This window comes from Panicum virgatum, chromosome 2N (assembly GCF_016808335.1).
Source record: "Panicum virgatum strain AP13 chromosome 2N, P.virgatum_v5, whole genome shotgun sequence".
NCBI classification, from domain to species: Eukaryota; Viridiplantae; Streptophyta; class Magnoliopsida; order Poales; family Poaceae; genus Panicum; species Panicum virgatum.
In genome coordinates, this window is record NC_053146.1 from 39,816,387 (window position 1) to 39,836,434 (window position 20,048).

The 20,048-nt window shown below is 44.2% G+C and overlaps 3 protein-coding genes and 1 pseudogene across 4 annotated transcripts; 3 read left to right on the forward strand and 1 right to left on the reverse strand.

Moving 5' to 3' along the window:
- Positions 1 to 258: 258 nt before the first annotated feature.
- Positions 259 to 4,509, forward strand: LOC120660429 (sulfite exporter TauE/SafE family protein 3-like). Its single transcript, XM_039938965.1, has 12 exons — positions 259 to 865; positions 1,218 to 1,377; positions 2,203 to 2,403; positions 2,493 to 2,557; positions 2,676 to 2,706; positions 2,783 to 2,862; positions 2,943 to 3,029; positions 3,211 to 3,261; positions 3,375 to 3,596; positions 3,682 to 3,775; positions 3,862 to 4,002; positions 4,088 to 4,509. Exons 1-12 carry the CDS (start codon positions 671 to 673, stop codon positions 4,171 to 4,173), a joined length of 1,413 nt encoding a protein of 470 aa, XP_039794899.1. The 5' UTR covers positions 259 to 670; the 3' UTR covers positions 4,174 to 4,509.
- Positions 4,510 to 4,644: 135 nt separating this feature from the next.
- Positions 4,645 to 6,288, forward strand: LOC120660430 (E3 ubiquitin-protein ligase SIRP1-like). Of its 2 annotated transcripts, none has more exons than XM_039938966.1 (3): positions 4,645 to 5,281; positions 5,358 to 5,416; positions 5,558 to 6,288. In XM_039938966.1, exons 1-3 carry the CDS (start codon positions 5,090 to 5,092, stop codon positions 6,102 to 6,104), a joined length of 798 nt encoding a protein of 265 aa, XP_039794900.1. In that variant the 5' UTR covers positions 4,645 to 5,089; the 3' UTR covers positions 6,105 to 6,288. The 2 variants fall into 2 exon arrangements, with proteins under 2 accessions (XP_039794900.1, XP_039794901.1); XM_039938967.1 differs by having other exon boundaries at positions 4,645 to 5,221.
- A 21-nt stretch (positions 6,289 to 6,309) lies between these two features.
- LOC120660431 (ubiquitin domain-containing protein 1-like) lies at positions 6,310 to 9,536 on the reverse strand. Its single transcript, XM_039938969.1, has 4 exons — positions 9,363 to 9,536; positions 7,136 to 7,258; positions 6,856 to 6,975; positions 6,310 to 6,779 (listed from the first exon to the last, which is right to left on the reverse strand). The coding sequence occupies exons 1-4, from the start codon at positions 9,412 to 9,414 to the stop codon at positions 6,715 to 6,717; spliced, it is 360 nt and encodes a 119-aa protein (XP_039794903.1). The 5' UTR covers positions 9,415 to 9,536; the 3' UTR covers positions 6,310 to 6,714.
- Positions 9,537 to 13,486: 3,950 nt separating this feature from the next.
- Positions 13,487 to 15,872, forward strand: LOC120660433 (annotated as a pseudogene).
- The last annotated feature ends 4,176 nt before the right edge of the window (positions 15,873 to 20,048 follow it).

A 20,048-nucleotide genomic window follows, 5' to 3' on the forward strand; every position in this document is an offset into this window, starting at 1 on the left:
CTTCACTTTTATGTGTAACAACACAGAGACACTAGTAGCCAATTCCAAAGTGAGTTTATTTCCGGTGTGCAATTTACCCACAGAAATGTGGTTCAGGATTTTTGTTGGACAAAAAAAGAATTGTGGACCATGCATCGGGAGCATCTATAGTTTTAGCAAGTCACTTCTCCTGCAGTTTCAGCGTCCAGTTCTGAAAAAGTGAGATTGTATAGTGGCCGAAACGGAAAAGGTCCCCGCCTCTAAATTTGGCACCGAGTTCGTCGCCTAACTCGCCTTCCCGTCTCCTCAGTACACACGTTCCCTGCCGCTCGCTCTCTCTCTCTCTCTCTCTCTCTCTCTCTCTACACCGCCGCGCACATCTTAATTCCTCCCCCATTGCCATTGCGTTCGTCCTACTTGCTGCGGGTTCTTCCTCCCTGAACAACCGCCGCCGCCATTCCTGCAGTTTTCGCACTCAATCTTCCAAGAAAACCACCCGGGATCCCAGAAAAAGCTGCGACCTTTGCACGTTTCCCAGCCCGGAACCCTCAACCGCAAGAGCGCGTCCAATCCCGTGATTTCCGAGGCTCCTGTACCAAGGAGAAAAGCCTAGCCTCGAATCTTTCCTTGGATTCGATTCGGTTCTTGGGAGCAGCACGCAGCTGCCTTCAGTTGGTGGTGCCGGGAAGCAATGGGGAGGAAGTGGCACGCCGCGGCCGCGCTCGGCGTCGCGTTCGCGGCGGCAGCGGCCGCCGCCGTGGCCGCCGATCGGGGCCTGTCGCTGGTCGGCGCCGCGGTGGCGCCGGAGGAGGAGATGAGCCTCCTGAAGAAGGTCGCCAATCTGATGTGGAAGAGCGGCGCCAACACGTACCAACACGTTTGGCCGGTAACGCTTCAATTACAGACTGCTTCATATTTTCGAGCATTTGTTCGTTTTCATTTGACGGAAAGAGAATTTGTTTGTTCTTCCAGAGCTTACACTTTGCTTTGGATGAAGTTTTCTAATTCAGAAGATTGGATATGTTTGGTACTTGGTAGGCTCACAGTGTCAGAGCTCTTCTGCTCTGCATGTATCATGGAATTCAGTCTGGGTTGTGCAGATAGAACTATCCTATTTAATTTTCCAAGACTTATTGCACTGCTGTGATCCCAGCTGTACTTTTCAGTATTTCTTTTTCACTACTGTTTTTAAGACATGAGGTTTCGATTTGGTGAATCTTGTTCGTTGCTTTCTACAGCCCATGCAATTCGGTTGGCAAATTGTGCTGGGAACACTGATCGGATTCTTCGGTGCGGCATTCGGGAGTGTTGGCGGTGTTGGTGGCGGTGGGATCTTTGTGCCGATGCTGACACTCATCATTGGGTTTGATCCTAAGTCATCGACTGCGATATCAAAGTGTGAGGATCTACCTTCTTCCTCCGGAATGCTTCCTCTAGTGTGCATACTCTGAAAGCAACTGCTTGCTATCCACAGTTGATTTATCAAGCTTATTTAGTATTCTGTACGTGCTTTTGTGAATGATCATGTGTGCGTGGTATGCATCTTCATCTGGTATCTTTTCTGTCCGGTTGCTGTTGCAGTACTTCTGGGAAGCAAGCCTTTAGCTAATTAAGGTCCTTTTATTATATCCTAAAAGCTGTAGTTGCTGCTATTCTTTTCAGTAGTTTTCTATGCAAAGCAGGTTCGTTTTGTGATTGATAATTATAGATTCATGTGCAGACAGATTACATCTTTTTACCTTTCTTGGAAGTAATACTTATTTTTCAGCAAAACGTTGATATCCTCCCTTGTATAGAAATGGAAGCTATAAAGAGCAAAAGCTGTACACAAGCAAGTAATAGAAAATCTAAAACTTGAATGAAAGGTATGGATCTTGCGTTAGGTTATAAAGTACTTCATCGTACATGTAGTGTGTTGCCCATATCCGTAGTGGTGCAGTTTACTTGTTGGATGTCTTTAACATGCAAACTAGCTAATATTATAATATCCTTCTCTATATGTCAGGCATGGTTTTACATTATTTTCTAGTATCAAATAAAACCTAATTATCTATCTTTTCTTTGTATTCATACAAAGAAAATTATAAATTTATGTGTATTCATGCAAACAAAATTATAAATTTCCATGTATTCATACAAGATATAAATAAATTACATAATAAAAACATATTGTAGAGTATGGTTTTTTATTACGTTTATTGAGACATTGTACTCTTTGCACAGGTATGATTATGGGAGCGTCTGTTTCAACTGTTTACTATAATCTCAAACTGAAACATCCAACTTTGGACATGCCGGTGATCGATTATGACCTAGCTGTCCTCATCCAGCCTATGCTAATGCTTGGGATCAGCATTGGTGTTATTTTCAATGTTATATTCCCTGACTGGCTGGTCACAGTTCTCCTGATAATCCTTTTCCTAGGTAATCCTGTACCAATTTCCAAAACTGAGAAAAATAGCTTATCTATTGCTCATGGGTGGCCTTACTTACACCTTGAAACTGAATAACAGGCACATCTACTAAAGCCTTCCTGAAGGGCGTTGAGACATGGAAGAAAGAGACAATAATCCAGAAGGTAATCTCTTGTAATTTCTTTGCCTTCTTTATGAACAATGAGGCCTGCCCCCCACACTACCACCACCACTTTCATGGATCTCATGTTATACTAATGAGGTTACTTTCTTTTCTTTCAGGAGGCTGCAAAACGGTTGGAGCAAACTGCAGGTAAGAGCACAAAAACAAAAAACTGCTCATCTGTCATAAATACATAAGCTCCTCGTCACCTTTTTCAACCTTTCAGGTGAGGAAGCAGAGTATGCACCACTTCCTACTGGACCAAGTGCAGCAGGTGGCACAAAAGCCCCCGCATCAGATGAGGCGGTAAATCATATACATACAACGCTGCATTCTTTTGTAACCAGTCATAAGGATTTTAAGCTAGAAAGTTGCCAATATTTCAGGCATCAATCATGAAGAACATCCATTGGAAGGAGTTTGGTCTTCTTTCTTTCGTGTGGGTGGCATTCCTTGTTCTTCAGGTCACAAAGGTGAGAATTTCAGCACAAAGTTACAACTTAAAATTGTGGAATATCAACATCAGTCTTATCTAAGACTCAGTGGATCTTGTTAAATTCGTGTGATTTATTGCCAACTTTTTCCAGTTTCTTGGGCCTTTTCAACAGTAATATTTTAACATATATGTTGGTTTCCATCCATTCATGTTTTCAGAATTACACTGCTACTTGCTCCCCATGGTACTGGGTCTTGAACCTTCTCCAGGTACTACATTTTAGAATACAAAAGATGGATGGTGTATGGTTAGTTGGTTACAATATTGGCCACAACATATAGCAAGCACAACATGATTAAATCTTTCTGCTGATTGGACATAGGTCCCAGTGTCAGTAGGAGTGACAATGTATGAAGGGCTTGGGCTGATGAGTGGGAAGAGGGTGCTATCATCAAAGGGAAGTGAACAAAGTACCCTGAAACTTCATCAGATATTCATATACGGTTTCTTCAGTGTCGCTGCGGGACTTGTTGGTGGTCTGCTAGGTCTTGGAGGTGGCTTCATTATGGGGCCACTGTTCTTGGAGCTCGGCATCCCTCCCCAGGTACACTCTTCCCCAATCCTTCCTTTCATGCCTGCTCATGTTATGGATTGACACTGAAATGCCTCTGTAACTGAATATCTGCTAGGTTTCAAGTGCTACAGCCACCTTTGCGATGATGTTCTCATCGTCCATGTCAGTTGTTGAATACTATCTCTTAAACCGGTTTCCGATGCCTTATGGTATGAGCTGTTCCTTTCACATATTCTTTTTCCCTTCTTAAAATAATGGACATATATTGACTTGACTTCTTTGCCTCTCTCTTCAGCTGTTTATTTCGTCATTGTGGCATTCATTGCTGCCATCATCGGCCAGCATGTGGTGAGGAAGTTGGTTAACTGGTTAGGGCGTGCCTCGCTTATCATCTTCATATTGGCTTTCATGATCTTCGTCAGCGCTATCTCTCTTGGTACAATCTTCTACACTTGATTGCAGCTGATCAAATCCCACTCTCTGAACTATGTTAACTATACAACCCTCTTCTCGACCTACAGGTGGGGTCGGCATCTCAAACATGGTTTACAAGATTGCACAACATGAGTACATGGGCTTCGAAGACCTTTGCAAGTACGATGCATAGGAAGCGAAAGTGGATTTTGATTCAAGAACCGAAGGGCAGGATGATTCGATTTTCAGGGCTGGAAACCAAAGAGATTCTAGTTATGCCACAGCTCCAAAAGGGTGGCAAGCTCAATAGATTGGAATCAGATGAATTTTGGAGCGTGTTTGTAGTGGTTTCTGATTTCCAGTTTATGTCAACTCATTGTGTATCATTCTTACTAAGAATTTCCTATCTACTGTAGAGATGCCTTTCTGCCAGCAGAATGTCGTCTGTTCATCACTCAAGCTATATATGCATTTTTGTTATTGGAAACCCATGGCAGCTCTTCACATAACATACCATAGTATCCTGCAAGATCAATCTTTCAGAAAGTTGTATTGTTATTCTCTCTCTGCGTGCATCAGTGGCAGCAGAAGATTCCTCATTGGTTCCAACTGGTGAGCCATCTTCGTAAATCTGAAGATCCAGTTCCTCATTGTTTTAGTTGAAAAAAAAAACTCCCAGATGCTCTCTTTTAGTATTCAGATTCATTGCTTCTAATATTGAGTTCAAATGAGCTGTATGAAGCTCCATTGCATTAGCAGAGCTGGTTTTTTTCGTTTATACAAGAGGTCTGAAACTTCCAACATAGCATGGTGACATTGCCCCCATTTCTCTAAGCTGCAGAATATCATCCAGCCTTATTTTTCTCGCGCCATTGTGACAAAAAAAAAATCATGCGGGAACAATGCCTGATCCGATGAGATTGGGAGGAGAATCCAATGCTCACTTTCTGTAAGCAGCACTAGCAAAAGCACAAGATTCTTGATTCCACCTGGTGAGCCAATAAGGACTGTTGGTCATCTATATCAGCACGCCCAAAGAACCGTCAGTCATCAGCCTGCAAATCCACACCACTGAAAACCCAGGCGGCTCTCCGGTGGTCGGCAGCGAGATGACGGACCGAAGGCGGCCAGATGGGAGCTACGGGCCGGAGTACGGTCCTTTGCCCCCGGAGCATGAATACGCCATGTACCGTCACTTGTCGTCTAGAAGGACCCCTTGGCTTCTGCATCATGGGGATGGGGTAGCAACCGTGGACCTCCCTTCTTTGCAAAATTCTGGGGATTACGTTTCTGATGATGAAGTACTTTGGTACAACTTATTTGCTCACTGTTTTTCAAATTTGAAGGCTTGCTTTTGAATTTGAATTTTTGATCCAGGATTACCCTGGGAGGATATTGGAGCAGAGATTGAGACAAGAACCTTTTGGACTTTCCAGGTACAGTTCACAAGAGTCTTCTTTCCACTTCTCCATTTCAGCTTCAATTCCTCCAAAATTTGGAAGAAGGGAACACATGAACCCATGGTAATTGGCATTCTTAAAACCAGTAGCATACGAATAATTCAATACTGTGCTCAGGCACCCTCTGCAACCATATGCACCATTCCGAATCCGCCATGCCAGTGGCGGTGGCAGCAGCAGCGGTATGACCACAAACCCGAGACACCCGAGACACAGGCGAGAGGACCCGGGACTAACTGATGAGGAGTTCAGGGAGGCCATGGATCAGCTCAGGAAGCAGGAATACAAGCCCTCACACCCTCAAAAGAAGAGACATCATCGGACCAGGAGTGCAAGAGCTGAGGTGCCACCGGCAGCCACAGAAGAGGAGAAGGCGTGCACCATATGCCTGGAGACATTCCTTGCTGGAGAGCAGGTTGTGGTCACGCCCTGCAACCACATGTTCCACCATGGGTGCATCACCCCCTGGGTGAAGGGGCACGGCACCTGCCCCGTGTGCCGGTCTGCGCTCTGCGAGAGGAGGAACGCCATCCCAGGGAACATCAACAGAAGCAACGACGGCGAAGATGGTGCGCTGGATCTGGACCTGCTGGCAATGATGAGGGCCATGGAGGAGGCCTTCAGCCGGGTCAGGCTCTCTGATTTCATGTCATACCACCACTAGGCGAATCAGCATCATTACATGAACATGTAACATTCCAGCTCTACCAGCACCATCACATTATAATCCGGTTTCGTGAGATTCCGGTACCATCAGACATCTGGCAATAATGTAAACTGGCATAAGATACTTCCACCGTGATTTGCTGCTTATCATGCACTGACTTTGCAATGTAAGACAAGCTCATGACAGCTAACACTGCAAGATCAACTTAAATCTATCATTTGCAATATAATTCACTGAAAGAGATGTGACATGCTGCTGCTCAAATGTACATCTTACTTTTATCATGATAACCAATGAGAACGATTTAGAGTGGCATTCTAACTCATTGCAAATATTTCTAAGCAGACTCATGTTTACAGTAGGACCAACACCGACAGAGGGGAGGGAGGGAAGGGTACGAAAAACTTTATCTGAACACCAGAAGAAGTGGCAGAGGGCACCGTATGCTACTAACAATAGAAAAGCCTTTTTCTGGAAGTTACCAAAGCAAGCTTGAAATCCTGCATCAAGTGTGCTCCAGTTACCGGGACACTCAAACAGGGAATCGATTTAGCATCTGAAGTCATTTACAGTTTTTTACATCAGTAGGCCTTCCTACGGCTGCCCTTCAGCTGTCTCGGATAAGGTTGGTTGGTTCACTCAGAACATACTTGGGCAGTTCATATTTGGCACCTGACATGTCAAAGAGGCCTGTTAACAAATGAAGTGTGGAGTAAAAGAAGGCAAATGAATAAGGAAAAAGTCGCACCCCTTTCATCATAGCAGAGAGTTAGATCAGCATTAGAAACGATTATGCCTGCACTTTCCACAATTGCCTGGGCATGTGATACCTCAGATTCTGATGCAACTCGAAGGGCATCCCAAATTTCTGTACAAGACTCGAAATGTTTAGTGCAAGGACTATAGACAAGTGCAACTAGAAATCTAAATAATTATGCATCCAAGAAGGAAAAAATGCTGAATTAGCTCAAGTATGATGCAAACAAGATGGAAAGACACATGAACAAAGCAAAAATATGAAAATTTACCTTTCTGACCACCATAGTGAGGAGCTGTGTCCCAAAACTCGTCGCGCATCTGCCTGAGCTGGGCCACCGTTATGGGTTGGGGATGCTTCCAAGGCTTGGGCTTCCTGACTTTCTTAGTACCATCTGCATATTATAGTATATAAACCTGAGCAAATAAGATGACCAGTGAAGCATGCAAAATCTCCAAATGTGATCACCATCACATTAAAAATTGTATATTTGAATAGATGAAACAGTAAAATGCAAAAAAAAATGAATACACAACAAACAAAAACGTGAATGTACATACAATAAAGTAAACAATTCAGTTCTGTCCTTGTGTATGGTTTGATAAAATACTATATTTAGACTTATTCTTCCTAGTCCCTACCATTAATCTTTGTGTCAGTTAGCTATTTCATTGCTTTCTATGTAGTCGTGTTTTTGGTATCAATAGCTAATTTAGTGATTGTGCAATGTAATCAGCTACTTATCCAGGAACCAGGAGGGTAGCTGTTATATGATAGAGAATAAGCTGTAAATGCAATACTTGAACAGTATTCATCAATAAAAACAGATAATAAGCTATTGCACTTAGTTGAATCAATAACAGTGCAACTCTATGCAATGTACATAAATAAGAAAAATTTCATGCATGTGCTATATACCGTGTAATATAGAAATATATCACATCCACAAATATAATATGAATCTCGGCACTGCTACCATTCCCCCAAAAGAAAAACATAATAGCACACACTTAAAAGTTATTTTGCAATATGCTATATAGGGCATCAAAGCGAAAGGGTGCCTAGCCGGATTGGTTAGGTGGCCTCAGTAGCACTCCTCATGTCCTGGGTTCAACTCCCGGTGGGAGCGAATTTCAGGCTGAGATTAAAAAAATCCCCTCGCTTGCCTACCCGCCAAAGCACATAGAAATAGGTCCCGGCTCACCCCGGCCCGCTCTCACATGGGTTACGGTATGGGTTACGGCGCCCCTGTGTAAGGGTGGGGGCAGGGGTTCGGGGGTTTTCTCGGCCTGCGTAAGAGGTCTTCTTCTTACATTAATGCCCGGGGGGCGGCTTGCCCCTCGCAGGTCGAGTTTTTTATATAGGGCATCAAAAATCAGATACGTTCAAAAAAAAATCAGAACTATGAGTCACTGTTAAGAGATGGGTAGCTGTGCATGTGCTCAGATAAAGGAACAGACAGATCAAGCACAAAAGACTATACACATGGATTACACTTGAAGATAAACATATTTGTTATCCATGCTTAATATGGACTACTTGTTCTTACAATTCAATGGCACACACTATAGTGTCATCACTAAACAATATATTAGGAACCCAGGTATAAATACAATGCCAAGTTGCCCACATATCTCAGATAGCAGGAGGCCCTTCAAGCCTTCACCTCAGACAACAGTAATCATAACAAACCCAACTAATCAAGACATTCTAATGGCTCTTCACGGACACCTGCATGGATCATGGTCTTCCTATTTTTAAGTTTTAACAAGAGCATGCATTAGACAAGTAGAAAATGGCAACCACCACTATCCACGCACTAATAAAAAAAGATAGGTGTGAAAACAACAGCTGCCCAGTCCACTCTTTGTCGACACTCCATAGCATTGTGCAGATGTATAGTTCATCAAGAGCAAACTGGAAGTGGCACAGCAATTACAGACGCTGCCCAACCTCATCCTCACCCATCATCGGAAACTCACCAGTCTAGAGAGAAATCTCACAACATCAGTAATTTCATTCATGCCCCAGTTTCAAGAAGGGCCATGCCTTCGGCTACCAATCAAGAAACCAAGACATCAATTGAATGGGACAATTCAGCAGCCCATTGATCCTTACCAATTTAATTCCATTAATAACGAGGTCCCCTACGGCAGCATCAGCCGTATTCCTCACAAGACTTCACAAAAACAAAGAAAAGGAAACTATGACCTTAAATTGATTATCTGACCCAACTGGGACCAAGAAGCTCAACTGTCGCCAAGCACAGCTCGACCCAGGCGCTAATCCCTTCAGACCGCACGATCGGACGCAGCTCACTCGATCCCAACAAGTACCGCATTGTGCCGCCCGAACCCCTCCCAAGATCGTGCCTCGCCGAGGGACCGATAAATCTCGAGGCCCAAGAACCTAAAATTTCCCCAAGAAAACCCCGATTCTGACCGCACGGATCGCCCGGCAAAGCGAAGAACTTGGGGATCGGGATCCTGGGCTCTTACCGCTACTTCCTCCGGTTTCCTTGGTGGCCGGGGTGGATCCTGCGCAGCCCATGGGACGGGAGAAAGTCCGCCGCGTCTCGGCGGCGGCGCGGCAGTGGGGGGTGTGGGGGCGGCGGCGCTGGCTTTGGCTCGTCTTGCCTTCCAACGAAAGAAACGAACGGAAAGCGACTTGTGCGGTTAAGCCTAACTAAGTACCAGTGATTCATTCAGTGGCGGGGATTCAAATTGAGGGGGCCTCATTTTTCTTTCTTCTTCCTCTCTCCTTCCTTTTTCTTCTTCCTCCTCATTTCTTCTTCCTCTTCTTCACTCATGCTTGAAAAATGTTGGGGGGATTTTAGGGGGCTCCATTGGTTCTATGAGAGTAGGGGGGCTGGAGCACCTCCAGCACCCCCGGCTCCGCACTGCAGTGATTGGCTGACATGTCAGGATAACAACAGGATGTTAGCATTGCTAATCAGCGTGATGTGTGAGGTGAGTTGGCATCCAAGGTTGATAATCGGTGAGGTGATGCATGCAACTCAATTTCAGAAAATGAACTTCAATGTTGGTTTGAAATACAAATGGTGTTCAACACAAAGTTGTGTAATCTATTCATTTTCTTTTGAAACAGGAGATGTATTTCCCTACTTGTTATATATACTAAAATAAAAAGAAAACAGATGGAGCTTATACATTCATAGCTGCTGCCAAAATGTCATGTCTAGAATGCTAAAGTTATAGCAAAGAAAACTAGAATCATAATTCCGGACGACTTGGGAACGTTACAACTGAATTCATCTTGCCTTTTGTGACTAGCCTCGAAAGGTATGGCGTATCTATTTTGTTTGAAAGGGAAGATATATTACCCTTTTTACAAATAAGTCTGTGAAGAAAATAAAATTACAAGTAGGTCCCTAAGAGCCCTGTTCATCTTCCACATCTCCTTCGCTCCGCCTGGCTGTGAAGTTGTAACACCCAAAATAAACTTCATTTAAGTTTGAAATAATTTTGTTTTCAAATAATTTTTTGCTTTTGCTAAAAAAATTATCATATTCTTTCTCATCTATCTCTTTTTCTCTTAGGCCAACCCATCTCTCTCTCCCTCTTTTTCTTAGCCCACAAAGCCTTTCGGCCCAACCCAAGTACCCCTTTTCCTTCTCCCCTTCTCTCTTTTTTTCCTCTCCCGGGCCTAACCCAGCGCGCCTCTCCCCTCCCCAAGAACCTCAAGTGCATGAAGTTCATATCACTATATTGTGGGAGATTGCAACAATTTGGTCCAAGAAAGGGATAAAAGTGGCATTGGTCCACTGTGGCCGCACAAAGGGGTTTTGCATTTCAAATTGTAAGAGCAAGGTATGATCATCTCCATCCTTTCAAGTGGTATCTTTGCATATTTCAATTAGTGCATGTTCTTGCTCTTGCATTGCATCCAAGCAAGTAGGGTCTTTTATTTGGTATATTTTCTCTTGCTTTGGTTGTTGTCATCAAACCCCCCAAAGGGGGAGATTGTAAGGAAAATGACCCCTAAGCCATTGTTTGTGATTTTGGTGATTGAATAACAACATAACCATTGGGACTAACATTTTTTCAAGATTTATCTTTGAAGGTATTTGATAGGTTCCAAGGATGTAACGAAGGCCATTCAAATAATCAAGAATCAAGTATAAAAGACTCAGGAAAAAAACAAAGCAAAACAAGCAAGGAACACCGACCGACACGATTGACTAATTCAATCGGTTAGTGATAGAAGGGCAACGAATCAGTCGGTAAGCGAGGCCTACAACAACATATGGCTCTAGAATGACCGATCGATTCGGTCATGGACATGAGAAGAAGACTGAATCGATCGGTGATGCAAGATTAGCTCTAGAATGACCGATTCATTCGGTCATGTCCAAAGGAGTGCTGACCTAATCAATCGGTCAGGGACAACCACCCAACGGCTTCTATGCACAGTATGGGTTAGTGCAAAATGGAGTGATCGATTTACTCGGTCAGTGCAGTTCCTGTTGGAGCAATGACTAATTTCTTTGGTTGGGACTATTTATACCCCATTGATCGGCCATTTCAAGTGGGTTACAGCTTGGAGAAGTTTTAGGCTTGCATTCTACCTTCACACAAGTGCTCTAACCACCAAAGTGCTTAAATAAGGCTTAGGTCTTGATTAGCGCCAGTTTAGGCCTTTTAGCGCATTGCTTTAGGGATTAGCCTAGAGGTGAGGTTTGCACACCTCCTTTTTGTATCGGTGCTTGTGGGCCCCAAGAGTTCTAAATATGGGGCTTGTAAGTCTTGCGAGATCCTCCAACCGAGTTTGTGGAGAGGTCGCCAGTGCTTGTGAGAGGGAAGAGAGGTGCTTGTGAAGACGACATCCGGAAGAGGCAAGGCGGAGACCCACTTGCGCATGGGGAAGACATGTCGGCTATCCACGGAGTTACTCGTCCGAGGAGTTTATGCCCTTGCACGGGCATTCCCTTGAGAGGGGCTCCAATAGCGAGGAATAGTGGAAAGTGTTGCTTTCCGATATATATCCCGGTAAAAATCGCTGTGTTGCCGTGCCGGGAGTTTGCGTTCTCTACCCTTAACATTCCGGATTACATCTTGCACTTACATTCCGTATTTTCCTTTTCTAGAATTACCTTGTGTAGTTTGTAGAATTGGAACCTAGGGTGCAAAACTCTTTTGTGCGGTGGAGAGAGCAACACATAGAAAAACATGCATGGTGCACATTTGGATAGAACTTGAAATAGGTTTTATATGTGTTTGGAGCCTTAGTTAACTAGGACACCTAATTTACCACTCCCACTCTTAGGGTGTCACGGTCCTTTCATATACATTCCTTCAACTTTTTCCTAACCCAGGGTGCAGATTTTTAGCTGTTTACCAGAACAGCTCAACAAAAAAAGTGCACCTTGTATAGATTTTGTTAAGTTATGCGCACCACCCGTTAGATTCTATGAACAATAATCTCTGACCTGCTGCTGGTTAATGTTAGAAAATTGCAGTGGTGATTACTGTGTGGAAGGGGCACTTTTTACTACTTAACCAAGGTTTGTCCGCGTGGTTATCAAATGCTACACCCATCATTCTTGACTACTGGGCATGCACAGCGTACGTGTGACCAGATCGAGTCCAAAATTCCAAATCCATGAGAGTTTTGGCGGTGCCGAAGCCGACGATCACAAGAGCTCAGCTTGTCTCCTAGACGCGTCGATTTCGGTCGCAGTCTGCCAGCATGGTAAGAGAGCGATGCTTGTCCTTGGATCGCACGTGGGCCCAGCGTAGACGTCGTTTTAGTCAACGGTTGACTTGGACCCGGAAAGACCAGCCCGCCAGGCTGGAAAGTTGGACTGCTGGGGGAAAAGAGATTCCTGGAAAATGAGTTTCATAAGAGGTCTTGTTTCATAAAAGGAGAAAGATGATCTGAAGCAAGTGCAACATGATGGTGTCTCGTCCGTTTTGTTCCGTCATCAATCGTGATTTGGATGTTTCCAAGAGCATTGACACCATACTAAAGATTGTTTGGGGGTTATGGGCACTACGGTGATTTTTCTTTTTGAAATACGCAAGAGAGTTGCATATCTTTATATTAAAAAAAAACCATATCCATGTCCAAATAACCATTTCTTGTATTCCTAATGTCAGCTGAACTTCATTGGACAGTGTACTTTTAGGCGATTCTACTCTGCTCATCCTTTAGTTTAACTCAGTTTGAATTTCGCCATATTCTGTAATGTAAATAAAGTTAACTGTGTAGAATGAAAATTAAAATAAAAGATGGAGTCTTCATGTCCCATTATCGAGGGTGCCATTAAAAGATATATAGGTCAGCTCGGAGCTTTATCGGACTCACTAGAAAAAAGATCAAATACGTAAATAATAAAAAATAAATTCCATTATGGAAAAAAATATAGGATCGATACCGTATTCGTCTCCAAGAAAACATAAATTGCGTTTTCATCATATACAATGGTCTGACAGAATGTGGCACTCCTAATAATTATGCAAAGGGTGAACACAATAAACGACTAAGGGTTCGATTCTATGGACATTTGTTCGCCGGAGAGGAAACGGAAATACAGCAACAGGCAACCGCTAGAAAGAAATCATCCGGAACAAGAGCGGCAGCCAGCAACCACCCGCAGAAGTCCAGGCTCCAGGGCAGCACAGCACAAGAGCATCCCCCCCGGCCACCGCGTCCCCGGGCAGCGCTGCCTCTGCACTGCGCTCTTGTCCGGACTGGCAAAGCTGCAGTTCAAGTCCGCAACTGCGCACTCGTGAGGCATTTGCATTGGTGCTTGCCTGCTTGGTGCAGGGGTCCAAGACATGCCGGCGCCAGTGAATAGTGATACTGGAGAAGGGCGGAAGGCTCCGATCCAAAAGACTCATACGCCTTTATAGGAGAGGCTGAGAGAGAAAGCCAAGTCACTCACTGCACTGCTCTCCAGTCTCCACTACTGCCTTGACCTCCAGCTGGGAGACGGGAGAGACTAGAAAGAGGGAGGGAGGGATGGCGTGGAGGCGGCCATGTCCAAGTGCCTGGAGCTTGGTCTTCGTCCTCGGCTTGCTGCTCGCGGAGGCCGTCCATGGCGCAGGGGCTCAGGCGGCCGCTCCTCCGGCTCCTAGGCTCGTCCCAGCTGAAGGTGAGTCCTGTAGGACTCTAGTCATGCTCCGGCCTACTGCATTGTCCTTTCTTGGTTCAGTCGTTGCCTCACCGCACTGGTTTGGGGAGAACTGGCTGCGCATGCACCATGTTCTTCAACCTTGTTTGGGAGTCTTGAGTTGCCTAATTACAGCAACACCCAACCTACCCAAGAATCTCCAAGAAACAGTCATTTTTTCACCAAGGAAAAATGCTCTTTGGTTGGTGTTGCTCACCGATCATCTGTCAAATGTGAACGTGATCACTGATCAGAGTCTGAACAGCTGCAAACCAGGGCATGTTGCTGCAACCAGAAATCCCTTTGCTCCCTTTCCTCTCTTCAACCCAAATGCTCTGTCCTCTGCTGAAACCGTGTGCTTGCAATCTCCTTTTGCAGCGCGTGTCCTTTGCCGGATCGCGGCCGCGCTCGGCGTGTCGCACTGGGACTTCACCGCCGGTCCCTGTGACTACGGCGGCTCCGGTGTGCACTGTGACTGCTCCTTCTCCAACGGTACCATCTGCCATGTCACCGAGATGTACGCTTCACTTCTTACTTTTTCACACTCCTTTCGCCAACAAAATGGCGTGAGGGGGTTTTTGAGGCCATGATGATCTATGCAGATTCCTCAGGGAGCGGAACTTCTCCGGCGAGCTCCCGCGGCCCCGCCTGACCTCGCCGACTTCCCCAACCTTCTCCAGCTGTGAGTTCTCAACAACTGGTCAGATTCATCCGCCCCGGAAGCTTCGGCTGTTAAGAACAATGGTGGCATGATCCATATAGTAATATCGTGGAGAAAGAAAACGTGACCTTTGTTTCCCTGTTGCAGAGATCTGAGCAGGAACTTGTTCCACGGTGGAGTGCCTGACCAGTGGGCCCGAATGAAAAAGTTACAAGGACTGTGAGTGGCCTTGCACTTTCCTTCTTGCCCCATTGTTCGCTTGACTAGTAGTGCAACGAAATGTTGCATGTGGAGCTATCATGGAGTCCTAGGGAAAGATCCGTGCCACTGGATGGTGATTTTCCTGCAATTTGTGAAGCCACAGTTATTGTCTCGTCTATGGTGTAGGGCCATAGGGTGTCGGCAAGCAGAGAATCTAAGATAGCAACAAATCAGACCACTCGCAAGCACATTGCCCCCCTATCCTGTGATAAATTAGGTGGCTTTTGTCCTACGTCAAAGCTAACTTTGTGAATACTAGTTCATCATTTGTGCACTGATACCTACTTTTCCAAAAGTGCAGATATTGTTAGGTTCAAGATTCAACACAAGAAAACAATGAGCAACAGTATATTATTATCCCCCCATCACAGTCTAGTTTTACTAGTAAATTCTCGACGATCTAACTGTGTCATATTCAATTGACATTAATGTCAATGCATTCTTGATCGTCTAACTATGCCACATATAATTGATATTGACGGCCATGTCCACGCCGGCCGTTAGTGCAGTAAAATGAATTTGATTTTCAAATGATAAGCATAAAACCTAGTTACGATAAAGTTAATCACGTTGTAGAATAGAATCACGAAGCATGTTGTTGATCTGGTGAAGTCAAAGTCATGCAGGTCACCGATGGGAAATAGATTGTCAGGGCCATTTCCCATGGTTCTCACAAAGATCACAACCCTGACTAACCTGTAAGTAACAAGTGTGGCGAAAACAATTTGTGTTCACTAGTCTATGAGTTTCCTCTCCAAATTATATCCGGCAAATTAATCTGCAGGAGCATTGAAGGCAACGAATTCCATGGGCCAATCCCTCCTGAAATTGGAGGTCTCATTCAAATGGAGAAGCTGTGAGTGTATTTGTATTATAATGCCCAAAGACAAGATATATTATTGCTAGAGTTTGGTCGATGTAGTTTCCAATGACTTACATTCTCATCCTGAAACTCAGAATATTATCAGCCAATGAGTTCACTGGACCCCTTCCAACTGCTCTTTTCATTATTCAGTAATTTAACTGACTTGTAAGGGTCCACCTTCATCTATTGTTATTATTTTCAAACTTTCTATTTATCTATGAAGAGTTCTTTTATAATGTTTAACTATCAAAACTGGTAACAGGAGGATTTGTAGCACCAATTTTTCCGGAAGGATGCCTGATTTCTGGGGGAAATTGAAAAGGCTTGAGAAATTGTAAGTCAGCGAATTTACGATGAAACATATTTTTTATGCACAGAAGTACCACAGATAGATATCTTCTTTAATGAGATGTAACTGTTAGATTCTCAACTTCTCTTTTTCTGTACAAGGATCACATCTAGTGTACAAACCGGGTTTGGGGTACTAGTTCTTGATAGATAAACAAGTGTTCGTCCTAGATCTAGTACAAGAGAGAGGTAGAGAGAGAGAGAGAGGGGATGCAGAGGGTGCAGACCTTCGGCGGCTGCTGCTGCAGAGGAGCTGCCTGCGGGTGCCATGGTGTCGATGGAGTCGAGGATGGAGGCGAGGAAGTCCGGGTTGGCGAGGCGCGGATCCAACGGCGACCGTGGCGGGCGAGGGTACCGGTACCCTTCGGGCATGTACCGGCACTGGCCGGGAACGGAGTTGGTACCGGTGAACATCGTGGCGATGCTGGTGAAGCTTCCCATCGGCCTTGCGCTTCCCGGGATCGGATCGGGATGTGGGAAGGGTTTGTGGCAGCGACAAACTTGGGATGATGAGCCCCGACCCCCTTCCCGTTTCTATATACCGCGGGCTACGGGGGCCCACCAGCCATATAAGCTGGGCGCCCCCGATCAGGGCGCAATCAAGGGGATTTGGCCCGATCTTTGGATCGGGCCCTGGAGATCACATCCAACATTCTCCCCCTTAATCTCTCATTTTCTTATTCTTGTTCTTTATCTGAGTTTGGTCCATCTCATTGCACATCAGTGTATAGGGCGTGCCTCATCATGACAATTATTACTGTCAGATTAACAGCCACAATCACCTTTCCGGTCTGAGACAGTCTTATTCTAGGGCCCTCTTTGTCCAAGAATCATAGGCTTTCCCTTAAACCCATGCGGCTAAGTGTTCTCTGAACACATTGGGTAGTAGGCCTTTTGTAAGCGGATCCGCTAACATCTTGTTCGTTCTGATATGTTCTAGACAAATAGTTTGATCCTGGACTTGCTCCTTAACAACATAAAACTTGATGTCGATGTATTTGGCAACACCACTCGACTTGTTGTTATGAGCATATAATACTGCTGGCTCGTTGTCGCAGTATAATTTCAGTGGTTTTTCTATGCTGTCGACCACTTTTAATCCGGGTACGAATTTCTTTAGCCATGTGACCTTCCCCGAGGCCTCATAACATGCCATAAATTCAGCATACATCGTGGAGGATGCTGTAACTGACTGTTTGGAGCTTTTCCACGATATTACTCCTTTTGCAAGAGTGAAGATGTATCCAGATGTGGACTTTCTATCATCTGCATCTCCTGCAAAATCTGAATCTGAATACTTTCTATTTCTAAAGTTTCTGATTTTCTATATGTTAGCATGAGGACAGTTGTGCCCCTCACATAACCGAAAGCTTTCTTTACCATTTTCCAGTGCTCTATGCCTGGATTACTCTGGTATCTACCAAGTACCCCGGTAACAAAACTTAAGTCAGGGTGTGTGCACACTTGTGCATACTGTAAGCTTCTGATAGCTGAAGCATAAGGCACTGCCTTCATTTGCTCGAGCTCATACTGGTTCTTGGGACACTAGTATTTCCCAAAACTGTCGCCCTTGACTATTGGAGCAGGTGTGAGCTTTCTCGCATGTATACCATATTTCTTTAATACTTTTTTTAAGTATGCTTTCTGTGATAATTCTAAAACCCCTTTTCTTCTATCTCGGTGAATCTCAATTTCTAAAACGAATGAAGCTTCACCAAGATCTTTCATATCAAATTTCGAGGACAAGAATTTCTTTGTCTCCAGTAGTAGATTAACATCACTGCTAGCTAGCAGAATGTCATCCACATACAGGATGAGGAAAATAAATTTCCCGTTCTTGAACTTCGCATAAATGCAATTGTCCTCTTCATTTTCTTTAAATCCAAACTTTCTAATTGTTTCATAAAATTTCAAGTACCACTGCCTCGAGGCTTGCTTCAAGCCATAAATTGATTTTCTCAAGCGGCATCCTATATCTTCTTTGCCTTCCACGACAAAACCTTTGGGCTGTGCCATGTAGACATCTTCATACAAATCCCCATTTAGGAATGCCGTCTTTACATCCATCTGATACAATTCTAAATCATAATGTGCCACTAAGGTCATTATTATTCTGAAAGAGTCTTTACATGAGACCAGAGATAAGGTCTCATTGTAATCTATTCCTTCTCTTTGCGTGAAGCCTTTTGCCATGAGCCGCGCTTTATATCTTTCTATGTTCCCTTTGGAGTCACATTTCATTTTGTAGACCCACTTGCAACCTATTGTTTTGGCTCCTTTGGGAATTTCTTCTAAGTCCCAAACTTTATTGGTATTCATGGATCTCATTTTATCTTCCATGGCTGCAAACCATTTGGATGAATTAACGCTTTTCATGGCTTCTTCAAAAGAGGTTGGATCACCCTCATTCTGTATTTCTTCACTATGATAGACTTCATAGTCATTAGAAATAGCTGGTTTTCTAGTTCTTTGTGACCTTCTCGGGGCCACTAAGGCTGGTATTTCTTGCACAGGAGGCTGTTGTTGCTCCCCCTCATCCATGGCAACGGGTTCTATTTGGTCCTGAGGAATAGGGCCCTCATTTCCATTTGATGCCACGCTAGGAGGACCAACAACAGGTGGTGGCACCGCAGTTCCCTGCACTGCAATGTCAGGTGGACTGACAACAGGTGTTGGCACTGCAGTTTCCTGCTCTATCAGTGCCACAACCACAGGTAACGAGAAATAAGGCTCTTGAGTCATCGGAGTGGGAACGTATACCCGCTTATCCTCAAGGTCGATTTTTCTGGCTACCATGGCCCCTTGATCATCTGATCTTCTAAGAAGGCAGCGTGTCTTGTTTCTATAAACTTCGTGTGTCTGTCGGGACAATAAAAGGGATATCCCTTAGACTTTTCTGGATAGCCAATAAAATGGCAACTGACTGTTTTGGGATCTAGCTTCCCAATGTTCAGATTAAATACTTTAGCCTCAGTTGGACAGCCCCATACACGAAAGTGATTAAGCGAGGGTTCTCTGCCTGTCCATAATTCATACGGTGTTTTCGGCACCGATTTACTTGGCATGCGATTAAGAATGTAAATGGCGGTTTTTAACACCTCCATCCACAAGTTAATCGGTAGTGTGGAGTAGCTCATCATACTTCTGACCATATCCATTAGGGTATAGTTTCTTTTTTTTGCTACTCCGTTTTGCTGAGGCTCGCCTGGTGTAGAATACTGGGCAACTATGCCATTTTCCATAAGGAACCTTGAAAAGGTCCTGGAACTTGGCCATAGGGGGTGTGTCGACCGTAGTACTCTCCCCCATGGTCGGATCTGACTATCTTAATTTTTAAATCATGTTGGTTTTCTACTTCTGCTTTGAAGATCTTGAATTTATCCAACGCTTCTGATCGTTCTTTGATTGGATAAATGTAGCCATAACGCGAGTAATCGTCTGTAAACGTTATGAAAGAAACATAACCATCTACAGTTGTGACTGGGAATGGTCCACATATATCTGTGTGGATTATTTCTAGAATTCCCGCACTTTGTTTGGCACCTTTCTTTATGTTCTTAACGAATTTTCCTTTAATGCAATCAATACATTGTTCTAAATCTGAAAATTCTAACGGTGGAAGAATTGATGCTTTCACTAAGCGCTCTATTCTCCCCCCTCGAAACATGGCCTAAACGACAGTGCCATAATTTCGACGAGATTGCATCAATTCGTTTGCGTTTCTTAGTAACATTCTCATATGAGGAGGTATTCTTATTCTCAGAACATACATCATTCACATTCTCAGATAATGAAAGCAAATATAATTTGTCTTGCCAGAAGGTAAGACCGACACATTCTGAATTAACTTGTATCTTACACTTGCCATCACCAAAATGACAAGCAATAACGTCATCATCTAATTTAGACACACT